General features: G+C 52.0%; 11 protein-coding genes across 11 annotated transcripts; 6 read left to right on the top strand and 5 right to left on the bottom strand.

Annotated features, from left to right (window-relative positions):
- Positions 1 to 69: 69 nt before the first annotated feature.
- On the bottom strand, positions 70 to 1,305 carry N7532_010191 (phosphatidate phosphatase App1 family protein; the record flags this gene model as incomplete). The annotated part of the gene is made up of 1 exon (XM_056622682.1): positions 70 to 1,305. The coding sequence occupies one exon, from the start codon at positions 1,303 to 1,305 to the stop codon at positions 70 to 72; it is 1,236 nt and encodes a 411-aa protein (XP_056470098.1).
- Positions 1,306 to 2,525: 1,220 nt separating this feature from the next.
- Positions 2,526 to 4,472, top strand: N7532_010190 (uncharacterized protein; the record flags this gene model as incomplete). Its single annotated transcript, XM_056622681.1, has 1 exon — positions 2,526 to 4,472. The coding sequence occupies one exon, from the start codon at positions 2,526 to 2,528 to the stop codon at positions 4,470 to 4,472; it is 1,947 nt and encodes a 648-aa protein (XP_056470097.1).
- Positions 4,473 to 5,149: 677 nt separating this feature from the next.
- Positions 5,150 to 6,860, top strand: N7532_010189 (putative 60S ribosome biogenesis protein Rrp14; the record flags this gene model as incomplete). Its single annotated transcript, XM_056622680.1, has 3 exons — positions 5,150 to 5,164; positions 5,214 to 5,297; positions 5,391 to 6,860. 3 exons carry the CDS (start codon positions 5,150 to 5,152, stop codon positions 6,858 to 6,860), a joined length of 1,569 nt encoding a protein of 522 aa, XP_056470096.1.
- A 930-nt stretch (positions 6,861 to 7,790) lies between these two features.
- N7532_010188 (NuoI/complex I 23 kDa subunit family protein) lies at positions 7,791 to 8,625 on the bottom strand (the record flags this gene model as incomplete). The annotated part of the gene is made up of 3 exons (XM_056622679.1): positions 7,791 to 7,921; positions 7,988 to 8,253; positions 8,363 to 8,625. 3 exons carry the CDS (start codon positions 8,623 to 8,625, stop codon positions 7,791 to 7,793), a joined length of 660 nt encoding a protein of 219 aa, XP_056470095.1.
- A 292-nt stretch (positions 8,626 to 8,917) lies between these two features.
- On the top strand, positions 8,918 to 9,752 carry acpA (acyl carrier protein; the record flags this gene model as incomplete). Its single annotated transcript, XM_056622678.1, has 6 exons — positions 8,918 to 9,142; positions 9,231 to 9,248; positions 9,372 to 9,452; positions 9,531 to 9,579; positions 9,650 to 9,688; positions 9,745 to 9,752. The coding sequence occupies 6 exons, from the start codon at positions 8,918 to 8,920 to the stop codon at positions 9,750 to 9,752; spliced, it is 420 nt and encodes a 139-aa protein (XP_056470094.1).
- Positions 9,753 to 10,750: 998 nt separating this feature from the next.
- N7532_010186 (GOLPH3/VPS74 family protein) lies at positions 10,751 to 12,026 on the top strand (the record flags this gene model as incomplete). The annotated part of the gene is made up of 4 exons (XM_056622677.1): positions 10,751 to 11,020; positions 11,106 to 11,352; positions 11,421 to 11,911; positions 11,976 to 12,026. The coding sequence occupies 4 exons, from the start codon at positions 10,751 to 10,753 to the stop codon at positions 12,024 to 12,026; spliced, it is 1,059 nt and encodes a 352-aa protein (XP_056470093.1).
- A 516-nt stretch (positions 12,027 to 12,542) lies between these two features.
- N7532_010185 (fungal specific transcription factor domain-containing protein) lies at positions 12,543 to 14,547 on the bottom strand (the record flags this gene model as incomplete). Its single annotated transcript, XM_056622676.1, is given in 6 exon segments — positions 12,543 to 12,986; positions 13,040 to 13,328; positions 13,375 to 13,801; positions 13,855 to 13,864; positions 13,910 to 14,525; positions 14,540 to 14,547. The coding sequence occupies 6 exon segments, from the start codon at positions 14,545 to 14,547 to the stop codon at positions 12,543 to 12,545; spliced, it is 1,794 nt and encodes a 597-aa protein (XP_056470092.1).
- A 5,811-nt stretch (positions 14,548 to 20,358) lies between these two features.
- N7532_010184 (uncharacterized protein) lies at positions 20,359 to 21,686 on the top strand (the record flags this gene model as incomplete). Its single annotated transcript, XM_056622675.1, has 6 exons — positions 20,359 to 20,563; positions 20,629 to 20,728; positions 20,803 to 20,920; positions 21,118 to 21,251; positions 21,304 to 21,369; positions 21,422 to 21,686. 6 exons carry the CDS (start codon positions 20,359 to 20,361, stop codon positions 21,684 to 21,686), a joined length of 888 nt encoding a protein of 295 aa, XP_056470091.1.
- Positions 21,687 to 22,229: 543 nt separating this feature from the next.
- Positions 22,230 to 23,199, bottom strand: N7532_010183 (DUF3431 domain-containing protein; the record flags this gene model as incomplete). The annotated part of the gene is made up of 3 exons (XM_056622674.1): positions 22,230 to 22,329; positions 22,412 to 22,993; positions 23,048 to 23,199. Coding segments are annotated over 3 exons (834 nt in total), but the record flags the coding sequence as incomplete, so codon positions are not given.
- A 1,302-nt stretch (positions 23,200 to 24,501) lies between these two features.
- On the bottom strand, positions 24,502 to 25,320 carry N7532_010182 (putative phosphoglycerate mutase family protein; the record flags this gene model as incomplete). The annotated part of the gene is made up of 3 exons (XM_056622673.1): positions 24,502 to 24,610; positions 24,802 to 25,024; positions 25,095 to 25,320. The coding sequence occupies 3 exons, from the start codon at positions 25,318 to 25,320 to the stop codon at positions 24,502 to 24,504; spliced, it is 558 nt and encodes a 185-aa protein (XP_056470089.1).
- Positions 25,321 to 27,281: 1,961 nt separating this feature from the next.
- hel10 (putative high expression lethality protein Hel10) lies at positions 27,282 to 27,954 on the top strand (the record flags this gene model as incomplete). Its single annotated transcript, XM_056622672.1, has 2 exons — positions 27,282 to 27,574; positions 27,639 to 27,954. 2 exons carry the CDS (start codon positions 27,282 to 27,284, stop codon positions 27,952 to 27,954), a joined length of 609 nt encoding a protein of 202 aa, XP_056470088.1.
- Between the last annotated feature and the right edge of the window lie 32 nt (positions 27,955 to 27,986).

Here is a 27,986-nt window from a genome sequence, read left to right as displayed (position 1 = left end):
CGAGAACTTATGCCATACAGCGATCGAATAATATAAAGAACGTAATATTTACAATGAACGAAATCCAATCTACAAGTCCTGATCCTCCATTCCAAGCCCATCAACAAAATCGTAAAGTTCCTTCGGATCCTCAAAAACAATCCACGCATCATCAGGGATATCCTTAAACGCCTTCTCAAACCTCTCCGGCTCATTCTTCTCCTCCATATTCGAAACATCTGTCACCTTCCGAATAGCAATCGCATGAATCCACCCGGGATACCGCTTATACATCTCCGCATACGCCTCCGGATCCGTCTGCGTCGAATCCCCAATACAAAGCACCTGTCGAAGCGGGAACCACCGATGAATCTTCTCCATCCGATCAACCTTATACTCCTGCGTCTTCTCGGTAAAAGACTTGATGAGCCCGCCGATATCCATCCACGAGTAATCGCGCAGAATCAGCGTGCCGAGTGCGTAGTGTTCGTGCAGGAACGCGTGCAGGAATGGGTAGAGGTTGTACGGCGATGCGGAGAGGTAAAACCACGCGGGATTTAATTCGTACTGGACATGCCGGTAGAATTCTGGCATCCCGGGGATGGGCACGGGTTCTTCGGCGAATGTCGTGCGCAGGATCCCCGTCGGCTCCATGGTCATCGTGCGCTTGATCGTGTCGTCAATGTCTGAGATTATCATCCAGCCCTCCGGCGCCGCGAATCGCGTTTCTGCTTTCGCGGCGGGCGAGGGGAAGCCATGGATATGTGGAGACTCGATCGTGCCGTCGTAGACGCCGATTGCTCCGAGGTCAATCACTTGGCTGATAATCCCGTTACGGTCGGATGGGCCGATATGATGGGAGTGTGCAGCGCCATTGATGCGAGTTTCTAGGGTGAGGATTCGCGACGGCGAGACCTGGTCCAAGAAAGGTTGGACACGGCTCTCCAGACGCTCGCGTGTCTCCTTGTCGCCGCCCAGTTCGCCATCTAGACCGATGTGATCGGCGATCGCAGCTACCCATTTCCCGGCATCCTTGCGACCTTCTGTCTCGAAGATGCAGGCGATGATCTCGGCTTGCCAGGAACCAGATGGGGGTTGGTTGGCCTCGGACACAGGTTGGTAGGCTGTGTTGTCGAACAGCCAGACGGTGTGTTTATGTGGGTTCGCGGCCTGCGCGAGCGGATTCTTCGAGCCCAGGAAGGACGAGAAGAAGTTGAGAAAAGCCGATCCGCGCCGCTCTGTCGGCGAGTGTGAAGATGTAGATGCAGGCCCGTTGCGGTCGTGCTTGGCGTCGGGGGCCCGCGTCTCCTGGCCAACATGGCCCATACTTGCGATGTCCAGCCCCGCGGTATAGTAGTGTGGGGACCAGTTGAGGGATATGCAAGTTGGTGTGAAAGCCTGCAAAAGTTGAAGACGAGCTACTCTTCTAGCCTGGAAGTGTCAGGATCGATCGAGTAGAGTGCCGAGCGCACATGAACCATCAGGGGAAACGGCGCTGATCAAATAGCGCCGGGCGATCTGCTAGCGGCGGGCCCATCTATCCACGACGAGCTGTCCCCCGCCTGATCGCAGCCCCCGAGGCTGTGATGCTTGTGCCCCGGTGACTGGTGATATCATTTGGTCCGATCAGGCGAACAGCGACAGGAACGCTTCCGTACTGCAAGGTTCAGCCCGTCGTCGCTGGGGCCGAAGCGAAGGCATCAACATTTACCTTCGATAGCTATTCGAGAATCCGGTCGTTGGAGCAGATTTTTTTGATTTTTTTTTGGCCGAAAGAGCTGTCATTCCATGCGGCTCAAGGCGGACCTGCAGGGCTGAGTCACTGCGGTACATCTTTATGTCGAGGTACCTAACCCCAGGTACATCAGCCTATCAGGGTCACCCTGCCTCGCCACCGATCGATCATTTCCCCCAGGCCAAGGCGCTCAGGACTGTAACTTGTCCACGGTCGCATAGAAGATTCCCCATGCACCACGTTGACGTCTTGCCGAGAAGCGCCAAGTTGGCGATGCGTCCCTCCTGAGGAGCTCGTCTTCACGCTCGTTAAGCGCCAAGGTACCAGGGTAGGCACATGACGAGCGTCAGAGGACCTCTTTACGAGAAAGTTCGTGGTCCCTCGGTGTCATATTCTGCAGAACTGGTCTCGGGGTGCGACTTGCGATGCTGAACCTGTTGTGCACCAAAAAGGTTTGTTCACGAACTGCCCAAGGGTGCCGTGGTGAAGTGACCGCCCTTCTTACCGGGTGACTAACCACGACTTTGAACGCACGACATCTCCCATCTTGGATATCCTCAGGTTGTTACTTCCAGACATTCCACTACTAGTATTTGATATTTACCATGGAAAAGTGTCACGCTGACCTAATCAACCCCATACGTCAACATGAGGAGAGCCGGCATTAACATCCACGAGTGCCTGCGTGTACCACAGGTATACATTGCGCTATGATGGAGTGGCAGGGGATAAATGCACCATCAAAGTCACTCAGAATTGCATCTAGCATAGTCCAACCCCTACTTATCAATTGCCACTACAGTTAGCCAAAATGTATGCAAGCGAAATCACCATGCAACCGACGGAACCCTTCTCTCCAATAACGACTTCCCGGGCAAAGGCCTACGCCAGACAGATAGACAGAGCAGCCGCAGACTACCGAGCCGCCACAGAGCAACAGACAACTGCCAAACGCCTGTCTGCAGCAATGGACGAAGAGCCCAATATGGAGCCGTACAACGGTGCAGATGAGGAAACACCCATTCAGCCTTCCTCACCAATCGAGGATGACGACGACCCAGCTTTCTCTACTCGGCCTTTGGGGAGTATATTCGACCGTGCTCCCACACCCGTGAACGAGCAGATGGTCCCCGACCAACTCTCCCCCAAGAGGATGAATGAGAGACCCGCGGACCAGTTTGCTCACCCGGTCATAAGAGAGGGAAATGCCTTGGAGACGTTTTCTCCGAAAATGAAGGAGCCTTTGGAAGAGACACCTGAGGCCCCGTCTTATGAGTCAAAGGGAGGAGTCAAGTTTTCAAGGCCGTCCGAGAAAGATGAACAGAAGCCCACCGAGCCTGTTATTTCAGAAACGCGGAATAAGATACCTGCAGAACCGCTGTTCTCGGCAATGGACGAGCAAGAGCAGGAGCAAGACCAAGATCGGCCAGTCGCGAGGCCTTCACTCCTCGAAATAACTGGTAAAAAGCCGGGAAAACCATACTCGGCGACCATGGATGACCAAACTTGGATTCCCGCCTCAATGCGCGCCCTATACTTCTCGCTCGGTCCGGCAAGCAACAACAATGACAATGCCGTCACTCTTCCGGACAGTCTGGGAAAATCGAGCATCGTCGGAAATGCAACCTTCACTTCAATGCCAGGGACAGGACTCGTTCTCGACACCGGATTTCCAACTCCACAGCCTTCAGCACACCAGTACCTTCTCAAGGTCCAGACGGCTGCATTTTGTCAAGACGAGCTGAATCTCGCGCATGCACTCAATCCTCCCAAGACAACTCCACAAATTCCTCTTCACAGTATCTGCGGAACAGTCATTAGCAGCCCAACGCAAGATCATGATCGCCCGTTAGGACCGCGGTACAAGGTTGGTGATATCGTCTTCGGTGTCCTGAGTTATACGCGGGATGGGGGCGCTGCGGACTATGTCATTGCAAACGAGGGCGAACTGACCCTCAAGCCGAAGAGCATTAGTGCGTCTGAGGCAGCAGCGCTGGCTTTGCCTGCTTTGACGGCCTGGCAGGCGCTTTTCCGTTATGCTGGGTTAGATCCCGATGATCCGTACCGCGGCAATGGGAAAGGGAATGGACACACGCAGAAAAATGGGAATTCGAGCAGTGCTAGTAGTGGGCATGGAAGTGGGCATGGAAGTGGACATGGAAGTGGACGAAGCAGCGGTCATAGTAGTGGTCAAGGGTTTGGGTATGGATGGCGCAGGAAAAGCCTCGATCTGATTCAAGGGAGGGGGCTCCGGAACAGCATCTTCGGTGGGAATGGGAATGGGAATGGGAATGGACACAGCAGAACCGGGAGCTCGCTGAGTGGGAGCGGAAGTGCTAATGGCAACGGAGGTGGTTGGCGGAAGAAAAGCATCGATTTCCTCAACGGCCAATTCACTAATGGGAATAGCTTCAAGAAAAAGGCTCCACTGCGGGTCCTTGTCACCAACGCCCGAGACAGCGAAGTCGGTCGTATCGCCGTCCAACTCCTCCGTGCAGACAAGTTATTCCCTGAGACCACCCGTCCGTGGATCTGTGTTAGTTGCACGGTGGCGGAGGAAGCGATTATTCGAGAACGGTGGGATGTGGACGAAATCCTCATAATCCCGCATCTCCCAACGAAAAGCGAGTGTGATCTCGGCACCATGTTCCGCGAGCGACGACTGCATCCTGTCGATATTGTGCTGGATTGTACGGGGGCGAAGTCTTTCGACAGGCACATTCTCCGTCTGTTGTCAAGGATCATGGGTCTGTTTTAACGGCCGTGGATCCAACACCGGCGAAAGAACCTACTATGGGAAAAAATGATGAGCTTAAGCGCAAGAAACGTGGATTGAAGAGTCGATTTGTGCCAGTTAATCCTGATGCTAGGGCTTTGGGACGTATGGCGGGGTTGGTCGATGGGAACATGGTGCGTGGGCAGGAAGAACAGATTGTTGATCTTGTTAATGCGGGTAAACTCCTAGAAGGGAGGGCTTCTGCTACTGCGGGTAGTCGAAAGGGGTCCATGATTGTTGTTCGTGTTAATTAGTTATGTCGTTAGAATCGGTTGACGTTAAAATCCTGGTAATAATCATATCTCTTTGACGCTTGTCGATCAATGCATTTGTTTGACCATTTCATTGTGCATTGAGATGAATCCTACTAGTGGGCTAGGTCGATCATTTGCGGCACTGTCTCGAAAACGCCCTGAAAAGCATCAGATTTTTCGAGTTTCCAATTCACCTATTCATTTACATAGCAGTGGATTCGCAATTCACTGTATAATTAGATGTCAGTGAATGACAGTCGAGTCCAGATGTAGATGAAAGCACGGACCACCGCACTGCGCGGGCGGTGAATGAGACCGAGTGGAGATCGAAAATTTTGGGGGTGAGGAAATCTTGACTTGATTGTCGCTCCCACCGTCGTCGCCAAAAGGATTCACTACGACCAAATGGATGACATTGAGGTATGAGTGAATGCATCAAATCACCTCGGACCCTTCTGACATTATTTAGGACCGGCTGCGCAGCCATGCGCAGGCCTTCGACGGACTTTTGTCCTTGATCCCCGCCAAGTATTACTACGGTGACGAGAACACTGTACGTGCGACCCCTCTGCGATTCTGAAGCGATTTCTCTCTCCATTTACATTCCACCAGAACGTCTCTGGCTAACTGCCGTTCGCAATTACAGGAGGACCAGTGGCAGCGCAAGAAGCAGACCAAGGAACAAGCCCGTGAAGCGAAACGAGCAAAGCTGGATCCCGAAGCCGCCGACGCTAAGACCGCAAAGGACGTCATGGACGAGAACGCTCGTAAGCGCAAGCGGGAGGATGGCACCCTCGTATCCGACGAGTCGGACGGAGCGCTCGGCTCTGAAAATCCGAAGGAGGGTCTGAAACGGGGAGACGCCAAGTCCAAGAAGCAGAAGCAGACCGAGAACGCTGCGGCCAAGTCCGAGGAGGCTGAGTCCCGTAAGAAGGAGAAGCAGGAAAAGATGGAGAAGAAGAAGGCCGCTCAAAAGGAAAAGAAGAAGGCCAAGGACACCGCCAAGAAGGAGAAGAAGAAGCAGGATGAGAAGCCTGCCGCAAACACAACCGAGTCTTCGGAGAAGAAGACTTCGTCCAAGCCCGTCGATGCCGCTGATGAGCCTGCGGCTTCCGACAACGAGGACGCCGACGACCTGAAGGACGGTGTCGATGAAGGATTCTCGCTCGAGTTTCACGATGAGCCCGAGCAGCTTTCATCCGTTTCCTCCACCCGCAATTCTCCCGATGCCTCCAACCCCCAGTCTGGCAGTTCCTCTATCTCCTCCATTGTCCCTCCCTCCACCGACACCGATGCCAAATCCACTGAACCCAAGGCTCTGAAGCCTACTCCCGAAGATCTCAAACAACGCCTACAGAAGCGTCTTGATGAGCTGCGGGCGAAGCGCCACGCCGATGGCCTCAACGGAAAGCCTGCACGTAACCGTCAAGAGCTCATTGAAGCCCGTCGACAGAAAGCCGAACAACGCAAGGCTCACAAGAAGGAGTTGCGCCAGAAGGCCCGCGAGGAAGAACAGTTGAAGAAGGACGAGGCTATGGCCCGCCGCTTCTCCCCCGGTGGCTCTGGATCTCTCCTGGCCTCCCCGCGCTCCCCCGCTGAGTCGGTCGGATCTGTCAGCAACAGCTTCTCTTTCGGTCGGGTGATCTTCGCCGACGGTCAGCACACCGATGCCTCACTGTCCAACGCCCGTGACCAGCCCAAGTCCCGCGGCCCCACCGATGCCGCCGCCCAGCTTAAGGCCGCGGAGGCTAAGAAAGCCCGCCTTGCCGCCATGACTCCGGAAGAACGTGCCGAACTCGAAGAGAAGGATGCCTGGTTGAATGCTAAGAAGCGCGCTCACGGCGAGCGTGTTCGCGACGACACCTCCCTCCTCAAGAAGGCTCTCAAGCGCAAGGAGACCGCTAAGAAGAAGTCCGAGCGCGAGTGGAAGGACCGCCTCGACACCGTCGCTCGCGCAAAGGAACAGAAGCAAAACAAGCGTGAAGAGAACCTGCGAAAGCGCAAGGAAGAAAAGGGCAACAAGGGTGGCAAGAAGAAGTCCGGCGGCAGCAAGAAGAAGGCTCGTCCCGGTTTTGAAGGCAGCTTCAAGACCAAGGCGGGTGGTAAGAAGAAATGATGTTCCAATCCTTTGATCATTTCTTCCTTCCTTTTCTTGAACCTATTTTTATTTTGCCTTCCCTTCTCCATATGATCTTTCATGTTGCTCGATTCCAGGCCATACCCGGGGCTCTCGCGGGACCCCACGAGCTGGAGCGCACGAAGAACCACAAAAAGAAAAGTGTTTTGAGACTTTGAACTGGGAAATATCCATCCGGGGATTACGGAGTTTGGTGTTTGCGCTGCTACAGCGGCATGAGCTTTCCGTTATGTCTTGTATGTACGTCTGCATGGGTAGCGATTATCTTTATTCTGTGAATACAACATATTCTGCCTGAGGTGCATATTAGCTTGCTTTGTAATACCTAAAGTGTAAGGCGAGGAGTACACTAGTGTAGTGTAGAAATCGGTATTACACCTGATCATAATCTTCTCAGTACATAACCGGTGCTCACAGCTGTCTTTTTCCAGATTTCGTCGAATGCTAGTTCAGTGTCATGTGACAAGGATATATATTTCTGGTTGAGAGTGGTCCTCGCTAGAGTTGAGACAAAATCGAAATGAGTGCAATGACAAGATATTGTGGCATTGTTCAATCTTGAAACAGACGATACCTGCTAGATTCCACAACAAAGGAAATGGGTGAAAAAGAACAAAGGAACAAGGCTTTCGAGCGAAAACGAAAACTTCCTTTGGGAATCGACTAGTACAGAGTGATAACAGAAGGTCGAGGGTGTTTTATATACATAGTGTGATGGGGAGAGAAGAGGGCTCATGAGTCTCGACACCAAAATCGACCGCCCTTTCTAGTTTTCTTTTGATACACGCCCGTAAGCGTGCCTGGGTAGAGTCCGTGTACTCCTTCACTGGACCAACCATTGAGTCCGAGTCGCATCTTCCAATGACGCGCCGCAATCAAGGCTACGTCGAAAAACCAATCAGAAGGCGTTTATCGGTAAGGAGCATCAGCACGAGCGGCAGCGGCAATTTCGGGCTCCCACTTGTCGCCATTGGCGAGCAGCTTCTCCTTGTTGTAGAGCAGCTCCTCGCGGGTCTCGGTGGCGTACTCGGCATTGGAGGCTAGAAAGAGAAGAAAAACATGTTAGTCTGGTGTTTTGAACCACACTGGTCATGGTAAATGCTTACTCTCGACGATAGCGTCCACGGGGCAGGACTCTTGGCAGTAGCCACAGTAGATGCACTTGGTCATATCGATATCGTAACGGGTCGTCCGGCGGCTTCCGTCCTCACGCTCTTCCGCCTCAATGGTGATGGCTTGGGCCGGGCAGATGGCCTCGCAGAGCTTGCAGGCAATGCAGCGCTCCTCACCAGTGGGATAGCGACGCAGAGCGTGCTCACCACGGAAACGGGGTGAGATGGGGCCTTTCTCGAAGGGGTACAGGATAGTGTACCTGGAGCGCGGATGCGTGTGTTAATGACTTCTTTTGAGCCCAATTGAGGTCTCGGATGCCGTTTTGCGACTCGCCACTGGCATCTGGCCGAGTTCTGGGGGGTACTCACGGTGGGCGGAAAAACTGCTCGATGACGACGTACATGCCGCGGAACATCTCAGCGAGCAAGAAGTACTTGGAGGCCTTGTTCAAGGCGGATTCGCCATCGTTCTCCCAAGTCTTCTGCGGGGGCAGACGGAAGCCGGGCTGGGGGGGGCCGGCTGGTGTAGCTGCGCGGCAGGCCGAGGACGAGAAGTTTGCGGTCGAGCCCAGCGGGGTGAAGGGAGAGCGACGGTAGGCGACTAGCCGGGCGACCTGGCGAGTAGATGCCATGATGGCAGTCGAGAAGAGGGGGAGAGGCTGACGGAGGTGGTGGGGAAGGGACAATGGGACTTGGAGGAAGGAGAGTGTGAGGTTCGCAGGCGTTGCCAGGTTCGGGCTTAGGTCATTCCTTTCTGCCGGGCGCTGATTGGCGGGCGGCAGGATTTTGCGTCGGTGCATCACTTCCGCCCGTCTTCCCTTCTTCCTTCCTCCCATCAAGCCCTGTCACCTTTGGTCTCTTCCACCCCCAACATCCTCCATTCTTTCTATTTCTCGAGGCCAGCTTCGCTCTCCCAGAGTCACCATGTTCCGCTCCGCCATTGTCCGCTCCCTCCGGGCCTCCGTCCCCCGTGCCGCCGTTAAGACCCCGGCTCCCTTCCAGATCCGCAGCTCCCCCATCGCTGCCCGTGCTCCTCAATTCACTCCCTGCTTCATCTCCCAGTCCGTCAGACTCTACTCCGCGCCTGCCGGTCTGAACAAGACTGAGGTTGAGGGCCGGATAGTCAACCTGCTGAAGAACTTCGACAAGGTACGCCCAGAAACGGCCTCGGGTGGATTCGCGTCTACTCGGCAACCCGTTTGAAGATGAAAATACTGACTCGATTGCTTCTGTCTAGGTTTCCGATGCTAGCAAGGTCAGTTATTGATTACGCGAGATGGCCCCGGCCCGATTTTCGATCCGAAGCTTCGAAGCTACGAAGTTCTGATAGGGGCCCCGCGACACCAATTCGTTTACTGACGCCTATTTGTTCGAACAGATCAACGGTGTTTCCCACTTCTCCAATGACCTCGGTCTGGACAGCCTGGACACCGTTGAGGTTGTGATGGCCATTGAGGAGGTACGCGCCCGCATTGTTTTCCTCGGGAAAGCACGTCTCAGGAAAAAAATCACAGATGGCTAACGATTGCGCCAACAGGAGTTCAGCATTGAGATCCCCGACAAGGAGGCCGACCAGATCCACAGTGGTAAGTGTCGGGATAATCGGTGTGGGTAGTAGCGTGATCGAGATTGCTAACGTGTGCGATGCGCAAACAGTCGAGAAGGCCGTCGAGTACATCCTGGCTCAGCCCGATGGTAGGTTTATAATCCATTCCGATAGAGCCTTGTGACCCATGCTAATTGCTGTGCAGCCCACTAAATACCTAATCAAAATTTTGGGATCCGGTTCGGTGGTTGGATAGAAAAAGAATCGGGATGTTGGCGCGAATCGAGCGGTTCACTCGTGAGTGGATTTCCGTGCCATCTGGTGCTGCTCTGTATGCTGAATACATGCTAGTGGTTTTTTCTCCTCCTTCTATATCGTGTATATCATCTTAAATGCAGTTTTGAAACATTGTTGCACTGCGGGCTGCACCCCGCTCTCCTCTCTAACGATGGGTGAATCTACGCAAGAACAACTAGGGTAGTGTCTGAGGTATCTATCGTAAGTTTGCTTAGTCCAAGGTAATACTTTTTCCAAATATGCTACCTAGGTAGGCTATATTTCGTGATATAGCTGAAACTAGGGTTCTGGAGATCGGTATCAAACATTGATGCCAGATTGCCAGGTGCTTCTCCGCGGCAGAAAAAATTCCAGACGGTGCGTAGAAAAATAGAAGCGGCTCAATGCAGGTAAATGCATCGTGCATCCCCAATTTGAAGCCTCAAAACAAACTCAGACCAGCTCGTGGCGTCGCAAATTGGCCAGCGGTGCAGATAGTATATCTCAATAGTACGGCGGATTGGCTCGGCCTTTGTTGCTTTGCGCGGGCGCACGAAGAGCCACCTCAACCTAGCCCCAGTCTAACTTCGACCCAATCATCCTTCAACCCCCTCCCACTCTTCTCTCCCCGTCCACCACGCGAGCTGGGTCTTTGATGAGATAGAACTTAAGTCTCGACTTGTCACGGGCGCCTGTCAACCCACTCGGTCCCTGATTTCCCCTGACGCCGAGAGTCCCACTTCACAGAAGCGGCAGCGGTAGCGGCAGACTTTCGGTCTACGCGGTACCTCTGACATCCCTCTTCAACACGGACAATTAAACCACCTACGACCGGCACGCAGCTCGCCAGCGATCCCTCCACCCCTCCCCTCGTCAACCGAGACTTCTCCTCTCCTCTCCACCGCCCCCCCTCCAACCGCTATCCTCCCATCCTGATGTCCTCGGCCGGGGGCTTGACTCGCCGACGAGGCGGCGGTCGAGCCGCTGGCGCAGACGAACAAGATGACAGTCGAGTGTCATCGCCTGTCTCGAGAAATAACTCTGCGATGGACCACCGCGGTCCGGAGACCTCGTTCACCAGCGGAGAGAATGGCCACAAGATCGCATTCGACCCCCGCGACCTCAGCGAAACCGAAGAGCGGAGCAAGCAACCGAAATTGACCCTGATGGAGGAAGTGCTGTTGTTGGGACTGAAGGATAAGCAGGTGAGTGGAAACGGACTGAAAGACTGTCGAATGGTGTGCGCGCGGCGACCGGAATCAGTCATGCTGACCTGCGGCTCCATTATAGGGTTACCTGTCCTTCTGGAACGAGAACATCTCCTATGCCCTGCGCGGGTGCATTGTCATTGAATTGGCACTCCGCGGTCGTATAAGCATGCAGAAGGACTCTTCGCGGCGCCGCTTTCCCCTGGCTGACCGCGTGATCGAGGTTGTCGACGACACATTGACCGGAGAAGTCTTGCTGGACGAGGCATTGAAGATGATGAAGTCGAGCGAGAAGATGAGCGTGAACTCATGGATCGATCTGATGAGCGGTACGACAACCCCCCGCCTGATGTCTCTCGAAGCCCCCCATACTGACCCATGTCTCTTACCGGAATAGGCGAAACCTGGAACCTCATGAAGATCGGCTACCAATTGAAACAAGTGCGTGAGCGACTGGCCAAGGGCCTTGTGGATAAGGGAATTCTGCGAACCGAGAAACGAAATTTCCTCCTCTTCGATATGGCGACGCACCCCGTTGCCGATGGCGGCGCTAAAGACGACCTCCACCGACGGGTGCGCAACATCTGCAGCAACCGCACCGTTATCATCCCTCCCAGCCCATGGCTCCCTGAGGATGCCGATTTCCGTTATCTGCGCACAGTGACAATGGTCTGTGCCGCGTACGCGGCCAATGTTTTGGAAAATGCTTTGGTGACGATGAGCCACGAGGCGCGCGAGAGAGCTTTTGCCCAGGTCGACGAGCTACTTGCGGAATACTCCCAATGGCCCTTCGCGCGCCGGGCAGGCGGCTCGCAGGCAATCGGAGCCAACTTGGCCCAAGCCATCAACGATGAGGTCAACCGCAAGGATCGGGAGCTTCAAATGGAGGTACGTTTCCACCCACCACAGACCGCTCGATGTATTGCGTTGAAGAGATGCTAACTGGATACAGATTGTCGCCGCATGCTTGAGCGTTTTCACCAGACTTGATTCCTTACTCTAAGCGGAGATACCGCGCTTGATCCTAATACATTGTCCTTTTCCTCTTTTCTGCTTGGTCTCCATCTCACACCCGCCTACCTTTCTCACCCACTTCTTCCGCGGCACTGCAGTTCGTGCCCTGGCTCACTCGAGGAAGTTTTGGTTCTTCTTCTTCATTATCTGTTCACTCATGTAGTTTGTCATTATGTGGATTGGAAATTCGGCAGAGCGTCTTGATATCTGAACTGGGTCAAAATTCATTCTTGTATGGGATATTATATGCCTACTTATAGGCTTCTTTTTCTTTCCTTTTCTCTTTCTCCTTTATAACCAATTGTCTTGATCTATTTTCTTTTTCCTTCGTCGTGTGGTTCCTATTGCTGGCCATGTCCTTGCAATGAGTGCGAAGAGGATTCTGCCAGAACTCGTATGTCCCTTGATACAGCTGTTTCTTGCAGATGCCGTGGAACAATAAGATCATATTCCAGTATTAAACAACTTTATTTTCAATATTATGTTCGTCTTGTAAGATTTTACATCAGATAGCATTCCAATCGCTAGTTCCAGTCACTGAATCAAAGTCAATCACCCAAGCTGAAAAGTCAAGATTTTCAAGTTCAGAAAGATCAACGCCATCAAAGTCCATGTCCTCTGCCGGACTGGGATAGTCTAGCCTCTCACAAAATGAAGAGCTTGTGTCATCCATTGGGGGCCTGGAAATATCGGCCTTTGGTGCGAGAACTGTCGAGCTGTCCAAAATCGAGTCAAGTTTGCGCGAGATAGCCTTCGACGCTTGCAGACAATAGACATGGTTGGTCTCGCGAGGGCTGGAGACACTCTCTAGTTGTGATACTAGGACTGAGAGGTTCCGAATAACTGTGGAGGGTTTGAGGCTGGGTGGAAGAGTTTGCGAGGGATCTCGCATGTTGGCTTCTAATGCTGCCATAAGAGTTACTGCAGAAGGCAGTCCATAGATCAAAATCTGGCGTTATATTTTAGCGATGAATTCCCCTAAAAAAGGAGGATATAGCTCACTATTCCAGGCAAGTCGCGAGGCGAGCAAAAAGTGCGATTGCGCGAATTCGCCATGAGAACAACTGTTTCCAGCATATTTGCGGACACTTCAAGAAGTTCTGGATATGAGCAGGAGTCCATCTCGCAAAGCAAGCGATAGACCTGGAAATGAACATGAAGGTAAGACAAGTATACCTTCCCATGCATGTAGCAGACTGCTGGTGGAAGATCAGACGTCCAACAGGCTGGGTTGTAAAGAAGATGTGCTGGAAGGCTGCACCAAGCCCTATGGCATCGGCCAGACAGGTCTCTATGGCATGTTAGTGCATGTTCTGGACGTCAGTGAAGGCACGCACCTGAGCTTCACAGCATCTGCCGGCTGTGTAGAACGAATCTGGTATTCCACCGTCTCTTCCCGGAACTCGCCCAGAATATAGCGCAGCCGGGCCCATGTTGCTGCTCTATAGTTCCGGTCTGTGTTCCAGCCATCTTGTGTTAGGTTTTTCTTGACATCGCCTATCGTTTTCAGAGTAACAGCGAATATCTCATAATCTGATAGATCAAGGGGCAATTTGCAATCTGCATGTCTAGATGAGATTCGAGGCGGGCGATTGAACACCATCGCAAATATCTTGTCCAAATAATAAGCTCGGACGAACGTTTTTCTCCGACCCTCAGCTAGGAAAAATGGAATGTTTTCGGAAGAGTATGTTGCTTCTCGATTCAGGCCTAGTGCGAATAGGTCTGTGGCAAGGTCACCAAGTCGACGCCAGACACCCAAACCTAAAAAGTTTTGTTAGTGTCAAAGCCACGATCTATGATATTGCGAAACATACTCGCATCTCCCTCAATCAACGTAATCAGTTACAAATTCTCGTGGGCCAGCCACACAATGGGGTCCGTTGTTTGAGGCGCAAGTTCACGAGCAAGCCGTAGACTCGAATTGCTACACCAACACAACTCCCGGATGAATTTGTCGTCTCGGCTTTCGTCATTATAAGAGCTGTAAAGAGAGGCGCGCGCAGCAAGAGTGTATAATAGGCCCAGTGTCTCAACGCGCAAATTGTCTCCGCAGAATAGCGCAGAGAAGTCTTTCACATGCATAGTTGGCGAGACAGATACCTCGAACGTGGAGGAATATAGAATCTGCTTAGCCAATCGAGAAGTATCGTAAAGATTGATGAGAAAATCGGATTCCTCCCCCAGATATCCGGATTCAGTGAGGCTAGTGCAAACCAGATCCAGGAGTTGTAAAACGATAGGCTTCGGCACGAGTGCAGTATGTATAAGCAGGAAGTAATCATGAAGCAACTTCTTGATCGTCGGAAGAAATCTCAGCACGGATATAATCTCTTGCAACGCAACTGAGTTTTCACAGCGGGCTTTCTCATTGTGCGAATCCGTGACCAAGCGCTGAACCGCCGAGTCCTTGGGATCGGGTACAAATGGCCATGTATGGAAGCTCGGGGCTTTGATGGTATTGCCGAATGGACCATCCCAGGGTAGACTGCAGTTTGTTACAGAGCCATTTTGGCCAGGTGAATTCGAAGAATATGGACTCAACAACGCTTTGCTCCGAGTATTTTCTGGTCTGGTGAGTGGCCCTGGGTGATACCAGCATTGTGATTCGCGCCCTCGGCGTTGGCAGGATGCGCAGAAGGGCTGTTTGTGGTCACATCTGGTCTTGCCCTTTCGGCATGGCTCACATGAGGCTAGTGAGCGGTTGCGTCGGCGGCTAGGAGTTGACATTTCAAGTCACTCCGAATGGTTGACCATGCGAGGAGTGGGTGATGGGAGACCAGTTGATACAGTCGGTACGTGATTCTAACGGACGGACTGGGTATATCACGTGATCAAAAACATTGGCGATGAGGTGCAATATTGAGGGTTCACAAGGAGTTGGAATCGTAGAAAAACAATCTTAAATTTGAAAATACATCGGGTATGAGGGTGATTGAACAGAGAGAAAACGGGACAAGTTGTAGGCACAGACTGTTATGTGTAAAGATAACATGGCATCCGTATGCCGGACTTTTGGTATGTATCGGACATGTATCGGACTTGTATCGGAGTGTCCAGACTAGGCCAATTCGTTTACGCAGCGTGGACTGACCCGATTCAGATGAACCAAGTAATTCAGAGAGCCTGCGCCTATTTTCCATTTTATTTTAATCCAGAAGCCGCAGGTCTTTCACATAGGTTTGTAAGGTATTTTCATGGGGTTGGCTAGAGGTACTACCAAGCCTTGCCATGGTGGCATTTGAAGCTTGTTCGCCACAGCTACCAAAGTTCTAGTATGGTTCCATATTGTTAATTTGAACCAATCGCCGTTCGAGGATCACATTATGGATCACATGTGCAGAGCGCGATAATGCTCAGTCTTGAAAATACATTTCTCAAGTTCCCAGAGTGCAGTCCTGTGAGTGCACCGGTTGTCAGGGCGACAAGGTAGTCGTCCAAAGCTACCCCGCACTTTACTAGCAAATATATATCTGCAATTCGAGGCTTTCAAACAAACCCCGGGATCTCACTTCTAGAATTGCGACAGCACCCGGGGGGGGGGGGCACCGTGGAGGCATCTAATCAATCTGCCACGACAGATTCATACCACTTGTGAAGTAAGTACGATCTTACTCGAATGAAGTTCTGTCCAAGCCACTGACAAGGAAAAAATAAGATGTGCCAGCAGAACTATCGTATCTACACCTGCGGATGTAAGAGAGACGAGGCGTTCATCCAATGCCCAGACAGGCTGGGCACCAACGTCAAGTGTGCACCACTTAAGCCTCATCGACTTCCAGATTCAAGACACATGTGCTTCAGACACATGATCCCACCCGGGTGTGGCCCTATGAAAGTGCCAATTTTGCCTAAAAATCCAGATCCATCGGAAAAGTGAATGCTGCAAAGGCTGTGCGAATGTGGTTTTCGAGTGGACGACCTCCTGTCCAACAATTTGGCCATATTATTCCAAATGACAGCTTGTCTTGCACCGGAAATTTATTCATCCTGACGTAATGGTGATTTCAAAGCAGTCAGATGTTGTCCGGTCTATCACCAATCAGACAGGGACGGGGCGTACGTGGCCGAGTTCGAGAACAGCTAGAGACAAGCGGCAACCCGGACCCGAAAAGGAAGTTCCGGCAGCGCTGCTTTGCATTTCATTTCCAGTGATTAAACGGGATCCTTGGGGTTCGTTTAAGTGCCGATGTCGCTCCGATGCGTATGGGACGACGAGCTATGTTAGGGAAAGCTATGGCTGGGCAGACGACATTTTTGCTACATGTCCTTTGTCTCGGTCTTCCTGCCGCGCTTCTGTTAGACAATTCTGGCAGGTGAGTGTAACGCCGAGGTCCGTGTGTTCCCAAGAGGCACTAAATCTGGAGTCCATTTGCGGAGGTGTCCTGAGCGAGCCTCGTCGACATCTCTCTTCCCCGTGTTGCTCGTCATTGCATCCTATGTCGGGTCCTTTCGGAATGCCTTATGGACATGCCGTAGCTTTAACTTTGGAAATAGACTTCGAGAGACCAAATAAGCATATATTGCTCCGAGTAAACGTGGATGTCGGGTCAATAATACCAGGCGATGCTTGACCTGTCACGTTCGCGGGAAAACGGCAACTCGGGCGAGATGATGCAGTGGCGGCCAGCCCAATGCATTTTTTGTTGAGCGGTGCCAATTGACAATGATAATCAGCCGCCAGATCGCCTTCCACGCACAGCATATGAACAGCTGAACGGATAGCACAATTACGTGATGCCAACGCGTGATGCTCACAACGGAAGGTGGCCGATGGCAAGTGGAGCCAGAAACGGGACCCGAATTCCATCCCACGTCGCCTCCACCACTCGATCCCAGCAGTCTCAGCAGCCCCAGCAGTAACCAAGGTTTCCCCGAAACCTCATTGCGACCCCCATTGCGACCCCCATCTGGCCCTACCTTCACCCGCTGAGCGATCCACCGGCGCCCCAGACTGGCCCCCGGATTGGATCCTGGGACTTTCTCCGAGGCTTGGCAGGGCAAGGCCCGACTCTTGGCGCACGCGAAACCCTAAACAAGCCTCTCAAAGCTTTCGGTTTCGCCTCTCACCAGCAATTGCCCCGTTCCTTATAGGCTGCCCAGCCCGAACCGATCGGAGCCCTACGCACCCCAAGCTCGACCCTGCGAGCTTGGCCGATGAAACCCGAGACTTGGCTGCGTCAAACTTTCCACTACCGGCTGTCAATGCCCGGGGGATCTGGGGATAGCATCAAGAAAGAGCCATACTCGGTCACCCGAAGAGATGTTCAATCTTCACCGGCAGGCCCGTGAGTCTCTGTTCTATCACTGACACACCCGGTTGCTAAACAAGTAGTCGGGCCGAATTGTGCTGGCGCGTGACCCTCGGCTGGGGAAGGCTTACCCCGAAACAGCCACTGGCCCCGCTGATCAGTCAACTCCGGGCTGATTCCGAATGTCGGCATTCCTGCCACCGCAGGACGAGTATGTACATACCTAAGGGTACCGTTCGGTACACTACTATGCGCTGGTGGGATCCAGCCACGAGGTACGGCTTCCCCTCACACACAGAACCAGTCTTGGCCCGGAGGCTCGCGGGAGCGTCTAAAGGGCCGATGCTCACCGACGGGGGCTAAAACCGAACCTACAACCCTCCTGGGGTACAGCGATCCCAATGAAGTCGGGGCTGCGGACCAGTAGAATCCGGCTGAGAAAAAAACTTGCGACAACGCAGACTGGATCTGCCTCACTTACCCACCAGCACGTAATTAACCAGTCCACTCTGGGAATGAAGGCAAATTTTCTTCGTTCTGCGGGGTCTCCACGAATATCATGGGGTTTCTCCAACCGAGACCAGGCCAGTCGTTGGGATATTCTGTGGCCCTGACCGGGACACTTAAAATCTTTCTTCTCCCCCTCTATAGCTCTTCCTCGTCACACACCTGCATTCCTGTTTTGCCTTCCATGCCCACACTATTTCGGGGCAAGGCGTTGCGCCTCGCCCAGGCGCTGCTCATTGTTGCACCGGCCTTCATTGTTTTCGGCTACAACCAGTCAGGGCTGGGCCCTCTGGCCACTTTGCAGAGTTGGGTCGGTATCTTCCCACAGATTGATACCGTCAATACCGAGGGTGCAGAGAAATCCAAGAACTCGACCAGCAAGGGTGCCGTGATTGCATCTTTCCAACTCGGTGCCCTGGTTGGTGCCTTGCTGTGTATGGCCCTGAGCGACCGGTTGGGTCGTCGGAAGACTATTTTTTTGGGTGCCATCCTTACCATCATTGGACAAATTTTGCAGACCACTGCCTATGGTCTTCCTCAGTTCGTTGTTGGCCGTGTGATCCTCGGTCTCGGTGTTGGCAAGTTTAGTGTCGCTGTTCCTGTTTGGCAGTCTGAGTGTACATCCGCAAAGCACCGTGGACAACACGTCGTCGTCGATGGTATCTGTATCTGTTTGGGTTATGCCCTCTGCAACTGGATTGACTTCGGCCTGAGCAAGGTTGCTGGCACTCTGCAATGGCGTATGCCCTTGGTCATCTCCTTCTTCTTCTCTTTCATCGTCCTAGCATCGGTCTTCCTGCTTCCCGAGTCTCCTCGATGGCTCGTCCGTATGGGTCGCATTGAAGAAGCTACCAGCAGTCTCGCTGCCTACAAGGGTCTCCCCGATGACGACGAAGCCGTCCGCGTCGAAATCGCCGGTATCGAGACCTCCCTTGAGATCAGTGTCGACAATGCTTCGTTGATGGACCTCTTCAACCCCAAAAAGCCCGATGATGAACGCCTCCTATATCGATTCTGCCTGGTCATCTGGCTGCAGTTCGTCCAGCAGATGTGTGGTGGTAACCTCATCAGTACATACGTCTCTACCATCTTCGAAGACAATCTCTACCTGGGCAGCGACCTGTCCCGAATCTTGGCATCCTGCGCCATGACCTGGAAGTTCCTGTGCAGTTTCATCGCCTTCTTTGCCATCGACCGTCTCGGTCGCCGCAAGATCTTCATGATCAGTGGTGCCGGTATGTCCATCTGCATGATCGTCCTTGCAATCACCAACAGCTTTGGCAAGAACCACACTGCGTCCATCGTGTCGGCTGTCTTCATCTTCCTTTTCAACTCCTTCTACCCCGTCGGCTTCCTGGGCGGTAACTTCCTCTACTGCACCGAAGTTGCTCCCATGCGTTTGCGTGTCGCCATGGCTGCCATTTCGACCGGAAACCACTGGCTGTGGAACTTCGTTGTCGTCATGATCACCCCCGTCGCCCTCGATACCATCGGATACCAGTACTACATTGTGTATGCCGTTATTTCTGCCTGCATTCCCATCACTGTCTACCTCTTCTACCCCGAGACCATGAACCGCAACCTCGAGGCCATTAACAGTGTCTTCCGCGATGCTCCTACGCCTTGGCACATTGTTTCTATGGCCCGTAACTTGCCCCAGGGTGAGGCTGCTGAGGTCGAGGTGTGGAAGCACGACGAGAAGAAGCGTGCTATTGAGCATGAGGAGGACGCCTAAAGATACAAATTTTCCTTTTGAGCGAATCAGTGCAACTATAAATAGTTTTCTATTGTGATGATGATGATGATGAAGTGATATTGACTAGAGTTTCTGTCGAGGACTCATAATTGGATATACCATGATTGAATATACAACATTATGTATCAAAATTTCGTTCTCCAGTTTCCACCAGTAACATGTGAACCTTGAATAGTCGGAATATACTTTTAGATCAGCGCTACATAACGTTTTGGCGTAATCACAGCCCTAAGACGACCCAGGGGTTGGTCTATGGCTCTGCATAACCTCCTCGCACAAGATACTCATGGCAATAGAAACCCAAGAACATAGTCGAATACTTAACTTAGGATACCTGATCAACGGTCGATCCAACGATAGAAACAACTTTATTCGATCTCCAGACCAACATCCATGAGGGCACATGACCGGTTAGATAAGCGCGCTTGGATAACTAAAACATCGACACAGATTTGTGCTACCTAAGAAGGCTCTTTTTCGCGGAAAAGCGAACTCATAAACGAGAAATCTTCGTATCAAACGTTTAGTTCAGCTGCTTTCAATGTCGAGATCTCTGATAGACCTGGCATGGTATTGTCAGGATCTTTTGACGGCCCGCTAGCCAAGCGCTGGTATCTCTGATCATTTAGCTGAACCCAGCTGTCGGATGTGTCGCGATCGTGTGGGATGCCTGAAACTTGTCGGCTGTTGTCATAGCCCCTTCCAAATGGCCTTATAAAGCCGTCTGTTCGATTGATTGAAGCATGTTCACTATATGAATCTGACTGTATTGCATCTACTTGCCTAAACTCTGCCTATTCTTGACCATGTTCTTAACATACTTTGTCGTCGCAAGTTTGTTGGTGGCTGTGCCGTCAGCCCCTACATCCCTAGAAGATGAAAAAGGTCGAAAGACACATGGTGTCAACGTTATTGCTCCGATAAACGTGCCCAGCGCTTCTCCACAACAGCCTGTTGATCGAGGATTTTGTGGCCTTGCATCCGAGGCAAGATCTTTTTATGAGTATATGGGTACGATGGGTACTTTCGATGTTGAGAATGATTATACATCTTGGAATGAAACTGATAGTTTTCAGACACGCCTGAGAAACCCAATCAATTCTCGATGAATATGATCAATGCCATTTCAGAACGAACCAAAGTCCAACTAATCGTCAGAGTTGGAGGAACATCACTGTACGTCAACGCACAGTCCAGGAATCCTTGTACTACTACTATTTGCAAGAATTTTGACTAATGTACATTTTTAGGGATGCTTCTATGTACAATAGATCGCAAGAACAGGCGATTGATATCCCCAAAGACCAAGAAGGACAAGGAGTTCCACGACACATGAAACTCGGCCCATCTTACTTCGACGCATTCAAAGTCCTTCCGAGAAGCCGCTACATATTGGACATTCCGCTTGCGGAATAGTCTGAAAATAAAAGTATCCAGTTCGCGAAAGATGGATACGAAAAGATTGGGGCTGAGAATATCTTCGCTCTGGAATCGGGAACGAGCCCAATCTTTACCCTAACAAGCGCCGACCCAAAACCTGGAACGTGACAGACTACACAAAGCAGTGGTCGAAATGGTCTGCTGATATTTCCAAGGCCCTGGGTCTTCATGCTAGCAGCCAGGTCTATCAAGGCTTTACGCTTGTTTCGAAGACCAAGAGGATCTTGCATGGCCAGAAGCCGGTGGAGGACTGGTCGATGTTCGTATCTCCCAACTGCCATGATTGAGGCATTCAGGCTGACAGAACATAGTGAGGATGCTTGGAACAAAGGGTTGAAGGATATTTCGGATCGTATCAAATCGATCTCTATGCACTAGTGAGTCGGAATTCATACCCGAAATGACATGAGGCCGCGCTAACCTGACTAGCTATCAAATCGAGAATAGCAAATATCAGAACCACGAAGCAGTCCTCAAATTGTCACTCTATATTAAATATGCAGCCCACTTCCTCAGCAAACAAAAGCCCGCTATTCCCCTTGCACTGGCCGAGACCGCAGTAGCAATTGGAGACGGCGACACTGAACCTCTCGGGTCCACCCTGATCGGCGTCGACTTCATGCTTCACACAATGTCCATTGGCGTCAATCGAATCAACTACCGGTCTGGCCTCAACTATGGGTTTAATCTCTAAGACATCGACTATAAACCTCTCAGCATTGCACGGGTCCGATAGTTGTTTGCTGCTGACTTCATTGGCACGAGTGGCAAGACGAGGGTCTCGCAATTCGACACGGGTTTAAATAATCTGACTGCGTACGGGGCATACGATGGTGGAAAATTGGCGAGGATTGCGGTCACGAACTTGATCCAATCACTTCGAAGCAAAGTGTCGCGCTGAACTTGGGAAATTCCTCTCGAGTCAAAGAGGTGATGGTCGAGACTCTTAAGATTTCTTCTGACTCGAGCGGCGACAATCGCTTGGACTGGAATGGAATGGTCTGCGGAGAACCAAGGTATTGGAAAGAAGGTCTCCAATGAGTCGCATTCTTTGTCTGTGAAAAATTGGTGTTCTGGAGATGGATGTTGGCGGCCGGTCGGCGGCTATCGCAACATTGAAGTAAGAGGCAGTCATTGGTCATGGCGGCACTCTGCGCTCTGAATTTTACATCGGATTTGCCGAACCGAATGACATAGCAGTTTCATTATTCGGACTAGGAAGTGTGTCGATGTGCCATCAGGACTCGTCCTTCTTGACGGGATGTAGGATTTCACCTGATGGCAGCGGTCCGCACCATCCATATGTATCGCATCGACATTGCTCAAAGCGTGGGCAGCTACAATGGAAGTTTCGAGGTCAGTCAAAAGAGGCTTCGAAAAGAAGCTTGATTTTGGCAAAATGAGCCAGGACCAACTTACTAAACAGTACTCATGCCAAAGATAATGTGCCACACTTTTTCAAGGACCCAGCCCACGCCGTAGTCATTCGTCAACTCTGTCATTGCAGCCCAGTTCAAGATGCGCTGGTAGTCCTCTTTCGGTCGAGCCAAAATTCGTTCTCGGCTGACGGCAAACTGTCCACAGCACACATTGCCTATTTCGCCAGGTACCTTTTCAATAGGCACATCGAAAATCTCTTGGTATGCATCGGCAAAATATGCTCGGATATCATGGGCATCGATATCGGACTGGGTTGGGCTAAGTGGATACACGCTGGCAGGGCAGCCTGGGTTGAGCTGACATCGAAGATTGACATATCCCAGGGCATCCACAGACTCGTATCGAATATTTCTCAGGGTATTCTGCGTCCAAGGCCCAAACAAATCATTATGCCACTGTTCCGGGTATGCGTGTATGAAGAGCGAGTAATCCGGCAGGTTGTCGTAGAAATCGATAATGTAGGATAGGTAGGCGGGCGACTCGCGACCTCGACGGGTTGGAGAGACAAGGAGTCCTGGTTCGGGGGTCTTTTCGGTGGTGTAGATGAACGGCGTAGATCCTCTGCGCCGGCTGTGAGTATTTCGAGGGTTTCTTTGTCGGCAGGGGACCTCTTACGCTTCCTTGCAGTAAGCGAGCAGCCAGGTCAGATCATCGCTGCGCTGTGAAGCCAGCACTAGACCGACGCTGGAGTTCACCGCAAGTGAGGTATACGCTTTCCTGAGACCGACGAGCTCTTGGACGATGGCGTGGCGAGGGCCGCCTGGTCGATCTGAATTTCAAATCTTCGTTAGCGAATACATTCGCGAAGCCGGTCGCAGCAAAGTCTGACCCCTGTATTGATCACGCCAGAGCGGCACTTGATCTCGAAGATATAGGTATGAGAGTAGTATGACAAGGACAAGCGCTGAGAACGCGATCACTGCCCTTCTAGGAATGAAGCGGCACAATGGGAATGATTTGCGCATCCTTGACGATCTTCTCCCCTGAAGAGTGGAGGGAGCAGCATTCTTATTTATTGCGGGGGGAATGTCTAACAATGAAAGCCTGACGCGCTACGGGCTGACTGGTCGACCAAGCCCTGGGCAAAAATATTTGTCTTGGCTCTAATTTGCTATTAGACAGGTTAAAAATTGGATACCAAACTGATAGGTGTGCGCCAAATTCAAGTCTGGCTTCCGTAGAGCGCCGCGCCTAAGGCGCCAGGCTATTCTTCAGGACTCACTATTGACGAAACTAACTGCGAACAGTTTAGGTCGAACTGAAAAGGTGAAATCGCGATGCCCGAGGTGGAGCCAATCGCTACAAGAGGCCAATCATTGGCCCGATACCGCCAGCTTTATCAAACACCATGCCCAGTGATGGGCCAATCATAGCGCAGATCCCAGATGGTGTGTCCCAGATTGGTTCGCCATCAGCGTCAAAGATGACTCTAAGTGGCGATTATCTCCGACAGCAGCAGCAACATATTCTACACTCTATTTTTGGCTGGTTGGGCGAACGGTGGGATGTGAACGGACAGTTCTCGAGAAACTCAGGAATTTTCAGAATACAGCCTTCAGCCTCAAATTTACTTGGAAATAGTACGCGTGTGCCTCGGAAGTAAATCGCCAGTCTGACAAGCAGATCTCGCGGTTTTCGACAATAACTATACAATATCGCATATCTCCAGCTCAACCTCACAAATAGGCTTTGTACGCCTGGGGCCCCACAACCCTTGGTCATTTTGAACCACGCGCTTTTTAACCTACAGATTATGCTTATATGGAAGACGATAGGAGTAGCACCGCTTAGACGAGGGATTCTTCAATAAGTATATTGGAATAAGTGGGCGTATTTATTGGTTGGTGAAAGTACACTAGTGTATTCATGGATCTGATTACTGGCAAGTGACTTGTACAAGCTGTCTTAAGTCTCGATGCATGCAATGACAAATTTACATTACTGGTCAAACCCGTCTTTATTCATCACTCTTGCCGTAATTAATTCTGTTTGCAAGCTGCAGCTCTTCTCAATGAGCAATTCTTAGTGTAGTAGCATAAGATAGCTTTTTAAGCAATTAGATATCAAAATTAATACTGTGCGACCAACCCCGGACGTGTATCCAACCCGGGACACTCTTCACTCCTGATATCCGTAATTTTATCATACGGATACGGAATCGTCCAGATCATATCGAATCTAGGAAGGAGTCAGCCACAATTCCCAGCAACTTCATGATTCGGAAGCAAAACAAGCCAGCTGAAGACCGATCGTGCCAAGACACTGGGATTGCCAATACCGATAGCTCCGGCACTAACGCAAGGACCAAACCAGACCGCCTGAGAGAAGGGAAAAAAAACAAAACAGAATGAGAGTCAAATCTCGCTTACCGGTCGTCGGGGTACACAAGTGGATCTGTTGAGCCCAAGAACTCCTGGATATCGGGAATGTTTTTGTGTCGCCACGCGATGAGGAGGTTCCCGGGTCCTTCGAAGGATCGAATCGCGTCGGCAACGCACTCGGCCTTCTTGCGGGAGCAGTGTGTGTCGACTTCGAGACCGAGGTCTGTAGCGAGGGGAAGGACGGTTTTCAATGCTCTGCCGTGTTCGCCGTCTATGAAAATGGATTTCGTTAGTTTGGGCTCATTTGATTGCGTGTAAGGCTGACCGGTTTCGCGACTTACTCCATTTCACGGTTGGCGCCATGATATGCGAAATGTTGTATTTCGACTTTGCGCCGAAAACTGTGCGCAGACATTGCGCCCGTCGCACGCCGTCTAGGGTAAGATCATGGTCGTCTGGATTGGCAGGTTTCTCGCCATGGCGAATCAGGTACGCCGTCGGGTACTCCTTTGCGAACGCGACAGTCGTCCAGATAGAGAAAAAGAGAAGAGCTGAGCGCAACAACATATTGAAATTAAATCCGGGGGTTTCAGAAAGAATTTGGCGCTAGAAGAACAGAGCGCAAACAAAAATGGATTTCATATAAGCTTAAAAAGCGCGGCCCAAGGTCCTCTCCGATCGGCCGTGCGTTCTCCCTTATATACGGAGTACGGTTTCCCTCCTTGAGATCTGTCTGACCCATCGCTTGTCTTGTTGTGCAGAAGAAGAAAAAAAGAAATTAAATGCTGGCGGGTGGATCAGCAGGACGCCTCGTTCAATAAGTGAGCAGCAGATGGGGCATTAGGGATGGAAGTGCATCGAGGAGTGACAAGGTGTTCGTGCAGGGGCGGTTGTGATTGGGCCGTGGCTGATGAACTATTATCGCATCCACTCGGAATGCCCACTTCCTCCCGTCGATCGGGCTGGCTGGCATTATTATTGCAGAGCTGAGGGATTGCCGCTGCAGGGGATGGCCACCAGTCTCATTTTTGAGGGTTGGAGGGCGGCCAGCTTGGTTGGTGTGTTGACGTGTTAAAAGTGTCGAAGGCTTGCGCAACCCTGTTATATATCAACTTCCAATTAGTGGCCATGGGCTTGCCAGCGCAACTGAAAATGACTAGAAGGGCCGCCACAAAAGTGAAAAGGCTAGAAACATATTTGATCGATCAAGTGGGAGAGAATCCTGGAAATACGAGATTTCATCCTTGAGGCCGGAGGGTGAGAAATCGCAAGGGTCTACGGTTGAGAGATCAAGATCGCTCAACTCGGCCTAGAGTATTCCCGTGCCGATTCAAATATTTGCGACGCGATACCAATACGGAGGAAATGCCCAAAAAATCACCAACGCTAGTCTTTTCAGGGGCCTGGACAAGATGTTGGTCCACCGCTGTCACCGGATCAATCAGGCCGGCGGACAGGACAAGTCCGCCGTGTGACAGAAGGCGGCGGCTGATCCTCGACTCGTGCTAATGCAGTGTTTGAGCGCAGAGTGATTTTTTAAAAAGGACATTACCGAATGGATTTCAGCCCAGCGACAAAACTCTCAATCTTCAGCCTTCGGGCGGAGTCAAGCTTTCGTTGGCGGTCGCAGAGAGTCTCCTGATTAGGCTGATGATCCCGACCTTCAGGCCTTGCAGCACACCATCGGCCCCCAACACCCCGGATGGTTGGCTGTCCGGGGTCAAAAGAATCGCTCCGGACATATGACAGTTGCGTCATACTGTATCGGACGATCCGAAGCGTGTACCCCTCTCCTGGTGTCTTCGAGGTGTTTTGCTTGTGTTCAGCCACCTGCCAGACCCGACGGTGACTGGCAGAGCCACCAAGAGGGAGAAAACTCGAGAGGCTGGTGGGGACCGAGGAGTTGCACTGGGCCAAGAGAAACCATGGAGCGAGGGGCTTAGTTTCTGCTAGGCAGCCAGAATAAATCTCAGCTTGCCGCGATGGTCTGTACGCCGAGGACGCTGGCGGGTGAACCCTCTTGGCGCCACGCAGGTTGCGTCAACTTGATGGAAGGCGCGAGATGGGCCATGGAACATTCGAAGCATGATGGAAGCCGGAGATCGCAGCGCACTGCTATTTTCGGGACGGGGATACGCGGCCGCGTAGCGCACGATTTAGCGGATTTGGTGGCTCAGCCCTGTAGGACCTGCATAGCCACAGCAGTAAGTGGCATGGAGTGCGTGAAGAGTGCCGGGCGGTGCAGGACGACTTCGGAGCATACAGCGTTCCGTACTGTACACTAGTGTAATGAAGTGAATTACTGTGGCGGTGCTCATGGTGTGTAGGAGGAACCGGTAATGTTCGCGGCCAAGGCTGAACTGTGCCTCGAGGTGTGGCCATGTGGGGTGCTTCCGTCAGCCCTGCGGCTGCCGGTCATTCCGTATAAGAGGGTCATCCTCCCCCTCATCTTCTCTCCCATCACTTCTCTCCCATCCACATCCACCTTCACTTTCACATCTCTTTCCGATCTCTTACTTTACAACACAATGTCCGGTTACGATCAGTACAACCAGGGCTACGGCCAGGGCGGCTACCCTCCCCAGGGCTATGGCCAGCAAGGTTACAACCAGCAGCCGTATGGTCAGCAGGGCTACGGCCAGCAGCAAGGCTACGGTCAGCCCCAGGGTGGTGCCTCTGACTACTACGGTGGCCAGCAGCAGCACGGCTACAACCAGCAGCCCTATGATCAGCAGACTCAGTACGGCGAGGGCCAGTATGGCCAGCAGCACCACCAGTATGGCGAGAACCCCCAGTACGGCCAAGACTCCTACCGCCAAGGGTATGCATTCCACCCCCAACCCCCATTTCTTCTATCTCTACAGATTGCTAACTCTCTTGTTCAGCGGCCATGACCAGCAACAGCAGGGTGCGCCCGGTGAGGCCCAGGAGGGCGAGCGTGGTCTCGCTGGTGCCCTCGCCGGTGGTGCCGCCGGTGGTTTCGCCGGCCACAAGGCCAACCACGGCTTCCTTGGAACCATTGGTGGTGCCATAATCGGTAGCATCGCTGAAGACGCCATCAAGAAGCACAAGAGCCGCGACGAGAGCCCTGGCGGCCCCCCTCCCCCCGGCTATGGTGGTGGCTACGGCGGTCCCCCTCCTTCCCACAGTGGTAGCTCCAACAGTATGATGGATCAGCTTGGCGGTTTCTTCAAGAAATAGAGGACGATCTTCTTTTTGCGGCTCTTCTCATC

Source organism: Penicillium argentinense, assembly GCF_028826775.1.
Source record: "Penicillium argentinense strain IBT 30761 chromosome Unknown utg000010l_segment0_segment0, whole genome shotgun sequence".
NCBI lineage: Eukaryota > Fungi > Ascomycota > Eurotiomycetes > Eurotiales > Aspergillaceae > Penicillium > Penicillium argentinense.
This window is presented reverse-complemented; position numbering and strand designations above follow the sequence as displayed.